The sequence below is a fragment of the Apium graveolens genome, unplaced genomic scaffold (assembly GCF_009905375.1).
Source record: "Apium graveolens cultivar Ventura unplaced genomic scaffold, ASM990537v1 ctg7192, whole genome shotgun sequence".
Classification (NCBI taxonomy): domain Eukaryota; kingdom Viridiplantae; phylum Streptophyta; class Magnoliopsida; order Apiales; family Apiaceae; genus Apium; species Apium graveolens.
The window spans coordinates 55,621-64,817 of NW_027420115.1; the positions used below are offsets into that span (position 1 = coordinate 55,621).

At 33.9% G+C, this 9,197-nt stretch overlaps 1 protein-coding gene across 1 annotated transcript; it reads left to right on the forward strand.

Moving 5' to 3' along the window:
- Positions 1-851: 851 nt before the first annotated feature.
- LOC141703912 (uncharacterized) lies at positions 852-1,541 on the forward strand. Its single transcript, XM_074507301.1, has 2 exons — positions 852-1,116; positions 1,276-1,541. Exons 1-2 carry the CDS (start codon positions 852-854, stop codon positions 1,539-1,541), a joined length of 531 nt encoding a protein of 176 aa, XP_074363402.1.
- Positions 1,542-9,197: the final 7,656 nt, after the last annotated feature.

Consider the following 9,197-nt stretch of genomic DNA (forward strand, 5'->3'; position numbering starts at 1 on the left):
TTTTTCCAAATTTTTCTTTTTATTTATTTAAATTCCATACCTTACAACATTTACATTTATTTTATTATTTTACAGTTTTCCTTATTTTAAATTATGTTTAATTTAAAACAGTGTATCATCATTATCATTTAAAACTTTAAAATCATTTCAACTGATTGTTTAAATTTTGAATCATTTAAATTTCTTATTTTAATATTAGTCAAATTGTTTTCTTTCCATTATCCATTATTTAGATTTCTTGTTTTAATACCAGACAAACTGTTTCTTTATCTATTATCAACTATTTAATAAATTGTTAAAAAGAATTATTTGTTTTACTATCAGAATAATGGCACCAAAAAAAGACCAGAACTGAAACCTCCAACAGCAACTATGAGGGTCAGAATAATGATACCATGAACCAAATGTTCCATCTGATGCAACAACAGATGGTAATGATACAGTAGCAGATGCAGCAACAGCAACAACAGATTCAGCAACAGATGTTACAACAGCCACCACGTCCGGAACCTCAGATACCACCAGTTGTGCCTGTTGTTACCTTTAAGCAGTTTCAGTCAGTTAAGCCTCCAGAATTTGAAGGTACAACTGATCCTACTAAAGACAGGGCTTGGTTGAAAGAAATGGAGAAAGTGTTTGTGCTTGTGAATGTTGAAGATGACCAGAAAACTGATTTTGCTAGCTATTTCCTGAAAGGAGAAGTGAACTATTGGTGGGAATCCAGGAGAGCTTCGGAGGGGGTGGATATCGTAACTTGGGATAGGTTTACTGAACTATTTCTGGAGAAGTATTTTCCTCGCTATATGAAGAACCAGATGGAAATCAAGTTCTTGGAATTGAAGCAAGGGAATATGTCGGTGACTGAATATGAAGAGAAACGGGCTAAGAGATTCCAACAAGGATTACAGCCATGGATTCGTAGCATAATGGCAGTGTTTGAATTGACGACTTATACTGTCATGGTTCAGAAAGTCATGATTATTGAAGGGGAAAGTGTAATGTCCCAAAAGGAGAAGGGACAAGGAAATTTTCAGAACCGTTCCAACAGGAAGCCGGGATTTCAAGCCCGGACAAATATGATTTTTAAAAGGACAGGACAAGGCAACCAGAGAGCAGGTAATCATTTCCAAACTTCCAAGAAGCAGGGAATTATCAGACAACCATTGCCGTACTGTAAGACATGTGGTCGGAAACATACGGGCGTCTGCGACAAGGCAAATATGACATGCTTTAAGTGTAGATAGAAGGGACACTATTCCAATGAATGTCCAACAGGGAGAACAGAAGTTACTTGTTTCCAATGCGGAAGGAAAGAACATGTAGTCAGGGATTGCAGAGGACCAGCTATGGCAGCTAGTGTTTTGAAAGTATTGGCACTACCTCTACCACCACAGCACAATCAGCCTAGAGCGAGAAATTTTACTATGACGATGAAAGAAGCTATACAGAGTCCTAGTGTGATTGCAGGTACGCTTTTTGTGAATTCAGTAGATGCAAAAGTATTGATTGATTCTGGAGGCACAAGATCTTTTATTTCTTAAGAATTCATTGATAAGATATGTTGCGAAATTCAACGGTTGGGCGAGACCTTAATTATAAAATTAGCAAATGACGATCAAATTCCTGTAGATCGAGTATGTCCCGAATGCGATATCGATATGGCCAGACATCATTCTATGTGGACTTGATACCTTTCAAGTTAGGAGAGTTTGATGTTATTTTAGGAATTGATTGGTTAGTTTGTCATAATGCTCAGATCGATTGTACGAATAAGAAAGTAAAGGTACAAACTGCGGAAAATGCAACGGTAATATATAAAGGTAAGAAACAGTGAAAGAAATTCCTGACAATGATACAAACTAAACGATTGCTAAGATAAGGATGTAAAGTTTATCTACCCTATGTATTGGATACTGAAAAGGAAAGTCCAAAGATAGAAGACATTTCAGTTGTATGTGAATTTCCTGATGTTTTTCTAGATGAACTTCCAGGATTACCGCCGGACTGAGAAATTGAGTTACTATCGATTTAGCACCAGGTACAAAACCAGTTTCGAAAGCTCCGTATCGGATGACACTAGTTGAAATGAAGGAATTGTCAACGCAATTACAAGATCTTCTGGACAGAGGAATTATAAGACCCAGTGTATTCCCATGGGGTGCACCGATACTGTTTGTGAAGAAAAAGATGGCAGCATGCGACTATGTATTGAATATCGTGAGTTAAATAAGCTGACTATTAAGAATAAATATCTTGTACCCCGGATCGACGATTTGTTTGATCAGTTAAAAGAAGCCGTATAGTTTTCTAAGATAGACTTGAGATCGGGATTCCATCAATTGAAGATCAAAGCTGAAGATATTCTCAAGACTTCTTTTCATATCAGATATGGACATTATGAATTTCTCGTAATGGTATTTGGTCTGACCAACACACTAGCAACGTTCATGGATTTGATGAACATGATATTCAAGAGATATTTGGATAAATTCATGATTGTATTTATTGATCACATCTTGATTTACTCGAAGACTGGAGAAGAACATACCGAGGATTTGAGGATTGCTTTGGAAATTTTAAGAAAGGAACAGCTTTATGTGAAGTTCTCGAAGTGCGAATTTTGGTTAAAAGAAGTACAATTTCTGGGCCATATCATCAGCATGGAAGGAATTAAAGTTGATCCAGCAAAGATTGAAGCTGTATTGAACTGGGAAAGACCAAAGACACCGACAGAAGTCAGAAGTTTCTTGGGATTAGCAGGTTATTACAGAAGATTTGTTAAAGATTTTGCAAAAATAGCTACGCCACTCACCTTTTTTACTCGAAAGAATGAAAAATTCGTATGGGATGAAAAATGTGAAGAGAGTTTTCAAGGAGATTTTGTCGTCTACAGCGATGCTTCATATCGAGGACTAGGATGCGTATTGATGCAGAACGGTAATGTAATCGCATATGCTTATAGACAACTGAAACCTCATGAACAGAAATATCCTACCCATGATCTGGAACTAGCAACAATCATGTTCGCACTGAAACTTTGGAGACATTATCTTTACGGCGAGAAATGTGAAATTTACACAGATCATAAAAGTTTAAAGTATATCTTCAGACAGAAGGAACTTAACATGAGACATCGCCGATGACTAAAGTTGATTCAGGATTATGATGTTACAATCAACTATCATCCAGAAAAAGCGAACGATGACAGATGCGTTAAGCTGGAAAGAAAGATTGAATATATTGACTTCTTCAGAAGAATTGGTCAGAGAATTCGAGAAGTTGGAAATTGGGATTCGTATTCCAGGTGAATCCACTAACGTTATTTATGCATTGACATTCCAGCCAGAATTATTAGAAAAGATTAGAAGATGTCAAGAAGAGGTGATAAGTCAAGAAGACGACAACTTAACTGGAGAAGAAATCACAATTCAGAAAGATGATAAAGGAATTCTACGATTTTCATCAAGAATCTGGATACCTAATGTGCCTGAATTAAAAAAAAAAAATATTGCGAGATGCTCACAACTCAAGATATTCCATACATCCCGGAAGCACAAAAATGTATCGAAATCTGAAGAAAAATTTTTGGTGGCCAAATATGAAGAAAGAAATAGCAGAGTCGGTAAGTAAATGCTACACATGTCAACGAGTCAAAGCGGAATACCAACGTCCAAGTGGATTACTACAACCACCGGATATTCCAGAATGGAAATGGGAACATTTAGCAATGGATTTCGTGGTAGGACTTCCAAGGACCAAAGCAAATATTGACGCAATTTGGGTGATTATCGACAGACTAATGAAGTCAGCACATTTTCTTCCAATCAAAGAAAGATTTTCACTCGACAAATTAGTGCGCTTACATCTTAAAGAGATTGTGATGCGACATGGAGTTCCTGTATCTATTGTATCTAATCGAGATCCACGTTTTAATTTAAGATTCTGGAGACAGTTTCAAGAATGTCTTGGTACTAAAGTAAACATGATTACCGCTTATCATCCACAAACAGACATATAAAGTGAAAGAACTATCCAAACAATTAAAGATATGTTACGAGTATGTGCAATTGATTTTGATGGCAGTTGGGACGAGCATTTACTGCTAGTAGAATTTTCGTATAACAACAGCTATCACGCAAGCATTGGAATGCCACCTTATAAAGCTTTATACGGAAGGAAATGTAGATCACCTGTGTATTTGGATGAAGTTGGTGAACGTAAAATTTTAGGTCCAGAATTGATCCAGCAAACCAAGGAAAAGGTAGAACTTATCCAAAAGCGACTCGAAGCAGTGCATAATCGACAACACAAATATGCAGATCAAACCAGGAAAGATATGGACTACCAAGAGGGAGAGCATGTATTACTCAAGATATCGCCATGGAAAGGGTTGACCAGGTGTGACAACAAGGGTAAACTGAAGCCACGATATGTTGGTCCATTTGAAATCTTGAAGAAAGTAGGGAAAGTTGCTTACGAGTTAGCCCTACCGCCTCACATGCAGCATATCCATAATGTGTTCCACGTGTCGATGCTTAAGAGATATAATCCTGATTCTAGACATGTAATAGAATATGAGCCGATAGAGATTCAACCTGATTTTTCTTATGTACAGCAGCCAATGAGAATTCTAGATCGGCAAGAAAGAGTGTTGAGAAATAAGTCTGTACCTTTAGTACGAGTCTTATGGGGAAATCATATGGTTAAAGAGTCAACCTGGGAACTTGAGAGTGAAATGTTTAAAAAGTATTCTCACTTATTTTCTTAGCAAAATTCTGACGACAGAATCCTATTAAGGGGGAAGGATGTAACGACTGGGAAATTACGCTTGTATTATATCGTAATAAAGATAAATTATGTGTTTCATTATGTCATTTATGTGTAATTAGCTAGAAAACCCTAATTGCAATGTGCTACGTGTATTCGGTATCGTCCGGATATTTTTCGGGTATTTATCGGATATTTTCTTTCGTATTTAAAGCCTTTGTATCAAAGGTCATACGACCCGAACTATGTTTTAATAGCTGATATTTCAAATAAAATAATTGGCCTTATTTTTCTTAGAACGGCTTGTACCATCGCATTATTCTGAACATCCAACTATTTCATAAATTTTCCTATTTCGTGAAAAATGACTTTTATGGGCCCCATTGGGGGTTAAAAACCACACAAAAATCACATTTTTATTTTTATAAAATTATGGGACTTTCATTTATACCATTTCTTTGCATTTTTGAAATATTCACAATTTTTGGGAATTTTTGGCATATATATTGTATATATTAAATATTTAAAAATTAATAATTAATACTCAAAAATTATAAAATTAGGGGCCAATTAATTTTAATAGATGTATAATTAGGGCCTCAATTTAAATTAGGAGTATTATAATACTTACTATAAATAGCCTAATTTTTATTTAATAATTTATAATTAATAATTAAATATCAGAAAAATCAGTAAATTTTCTGAATTTCGGGTCAGGATTTTCGGGTCGGGTTGAACAATCAACCTGTGATTTTGAGTTGATTTCTGCATCAAATCGATCGATGTGAGTATCAAAATTCATCCTTTTGATCTGTTCTTTCGATTTCTGGTGTCAATTTCAAGTTTTGATGTGTTATTTTTCAATTTTAATTTCTAGGGTTTATACCCGAATTATGACTTTTTGATTCTAGGGTTATTAAGATGATTTGATGTTATGAATAGCTTTATATGATGATTTCTGATCGATTCATGGTATTTAATTGAACAAACGATTCCTGGATAGCGAAGTTCGATTATTAGGGTTTATGTTCAATTTTGATTGATACGCTTTTGATTTTGATGAATATTTGGTTCCTTAGATGTTAGGGTTTGATTGTAGAGTTCATAAGCTTTGATTTGAGCTATTAAAATCGAAGTTTCATTTACAAACGAAGAAAATCGATACTTGGCCGGAGTTTATGTCAGTTTGGTCGGAGTTTAAGATTCTAGGATGATTCCGGCAATTGAACGGTGTGGTTGTGATGTTGAAGTAATTTGCAATCGATTCCAGTCAAGGAACAAACCAAACGAATATGTTTTTGGCCTGAAAATGGGCCACCAGAATCTGCTCCGGTGACCGGTTTTTGGGAATTTTCCGGTCATGTCCTTCATGACCCGGAAATTGACCCGTTTGTTTTAACCCGGTTTTGATCCATTTTTGTCAGAAGTTGATTTCTGACAACTGTTTCTAGGATTTATTTTTATTTTTATTAATTATAAAATCAATTTTTATTTATTTTATAAATCGATTAATTAGTTATTTAATTAATTGATTTATATTATAAATAATTCTGAAATATTTTCTTAAAATCAGAATTATTTATTTCTATAATTATTTATTAGTTATTTATTATTTATTATTTATTTAAAAATGATTAATTATTTTGATAATTAATCAAATTATTTTCAATAATTCATAATAAATTCATTTTAATTCTAAAAATTATGAAAAAATCATTTTTAATTCTGATTTTTCCCAAATAATTAGTTAAAAATATTTTTAGGGTCCAATAATTAGGAATAATTATTTATATTGATTAATAAATTGATTTATCTGTATTTATTGAATAATAATTGAACTATTTATCCGATTTGAGCGAAACGAAAGCCCTTCGACTCATAAAAATGATTTGTTTTCATTAAAAATAGATTTAAATCCTAATTTATTTAGAAGCGAGTCAACTTTCAATATTTATTTACTTATAAGCCTTATTACGTATCGAGACGAGTCCAATAAAATCCCGAAAAATAGGGAACAAGTCAGATATTATCCAGTAAAGCGAATAGCGAGTCGATGTTGATTCTTAAAATTATTCTAAACCTAGAATGACTATGTGACTTAGGTGCTATATGAATTATGTGGTTAATTGAGTCCTAATTGTTATTAATTATTATACGAATTGGTAATACGTGTACGGGTAGACGATAAGAGCTATGTGAAGTCGGTTTGAGACACGACTGAAATGCAAGATGACTAAATAAGCCTATTTATTTGATAGAGACAAAGCCAACAAGACAGATCGAGCCGGTGATACACTTGTGGTAAATTGCGTGAAAGACAAGTTTTTCCCCTATTCTAATTTTAGAATAGTGAATTACTTTCAGATTCTTATCGCAGTTACACATTGATAACTCTTGATTCACAAACATTGATACACAATTATTATTCTTTTGTTCATATTTCGTTTCGATTCCTGATTTCTCCTAATTCGTTGAATCATCTATTCATATTCCACTAGTTATACATATTTATACATATATCTTGATATATTCCGAGGTTGGAATATATCAAAGCATACCGATTGTTCAGGTTGCTCATCGATAGACTGGATGGTGATGATTAAGGTCAGGTATACACTTGATCTAAGGACCGAGAATTAACCGGATCCTTGTGTTGGGCCATAGAGCCTGGGTACCCGAATGGATCTATACATTGACGTATGGATCTGCACTGTATCCTGGCTGATCAACAGGATATAGGTGTGAACTTGTGTCCAGTTTAGTTTATTGATACTCGTCGATAATGGCCTTCATTTTTTTCTTGCGTGGTTATATCTTTGTAGATGTAACCAAATTACCGGTTCATTTAGCTTAACATAATATTGCTTATATATTGTGGACTTGTTGAGCAACTTATGGCTCACCTTCTTTTTGTTGTGATTCACCTTATTGATTTCAGTTAAGAAGGAGAATGAAACCTATCATGACTCGAGTGGTAAAGAAACGAGTCAAGCCGCGAGACCCTCTCTTACCAAAAGTGTCGATCACAATTAAGGAGGAAAGTTTTGAGTTTCCTGAGCAGGTGTAGTGTAGATAGTTAATGTGTGTGTTTAAATAAACAAGAAATGTAGTTTAAAACTTGTTAGACAATGGTTTGTAATAAAGAGAGTTTTGTAAGATTTTAAATTTGGTTTATAATAAAAGTAGAATGTGGTTCTTGTTTTGATACTTCAACCTAAAAATGTCTTGGTTAGTGTTAAAGGGGTTTAGATATATGTCTGCTTAATTATTATACATGTTGTACAGGTTTGGAGAATAGCTGGTAACCCCCAGACTTATACCCCAGGTTTGGAGGGCGTTACACCGGACCTCATAATCATGTCATTGGAATTCTTCCCCCAGACCATCTGACCAAGCCGGACATCTTTATCATCATTATCATCTTCAAAAATGATATCATGAATTTTCAACAACTCTACAAAACCTTGATCTTCAACTACTTGGACATATTACCAGGAACCAGTATGTCCCTTGCAATCATGCGTTCTTTCTTCCTGTTAGTTCATTAAACTCTTGACAATATGGGGAAAAATTAATGTTCTCTGGCCTCCTAGTATTTCCCTTGGAATCATGTGTTCCTTCTGTACTCTGCTCCAAACAATAATAATTAGGCATAACATATCAACAATGAAAACCATTAGATACTCCAACTTACCTCTACACAAATTGAAGTGTGTAATATTTATAATAGATTTATAAATAGAAGTGTGTGATATTTATAATAGATTTAATTAAAAATCATTAGATACTCCAACTTACCTCTACACACTTCTCAATAGACATAATTCAATGTAGATTCAAATTATGTTTCGCTGTAAATTCTACATTGAGACCTATTAATCACATCATTGGTTTGCTCAAAGGACAAATTATATAGTCCACATTTTGAAATTTCTTTTGCTGTAGAAATACACATGTAACAAAAATATATTGATACTCTGAGAATCAAATCTTGAATTCAAACATGAAGAATCAAAATTGTCCCACGGCTTATCTAATATCCTAAAGCAGCCCTGTAAATTTTATACTAAATTGGGGAAAATTGGCTACATGAATGATTTGTTTCAGGAGCAATTACCAACAATCATCTGATAATTATGTAACCAACATAACATTATATTTAAAATTTAGCTCCAGTATTAATTAGTAATTTAAGGCATCATCATCTAATCCACCGTTGTTGCATTGCCTTCTCTGGTTCATGCAGCCCAATATCAAGTTATATAAACTAATTATAAGTTGGGTTTATAGTGAATTCTAGGATAATTAATTAGAATTAATACCTCGTGATAGTTGCTAGATCCATTAACTTTCCTAAATGCCTTATGCATTCCATAAACACCCACATTCATTAGCAAACACATTATATTTTTTATTATAGATAAATAAGT

Coding starts and splice junctions, on each gene's coding strand:
- LOC141703912 (XM_074507301.1), top strand. CDS start 852: ATGTCGGTGACTGAATATGAAGAGAAACGGGCTAAGAGATTCCAACAA. Junction 1,117..1,275: donor ACAAGGCAACCAGAGAGCAG/GTAATCATTTCC, acceptor AATGTCCAACAG/GGAGAACAGAAGTTACTTGT.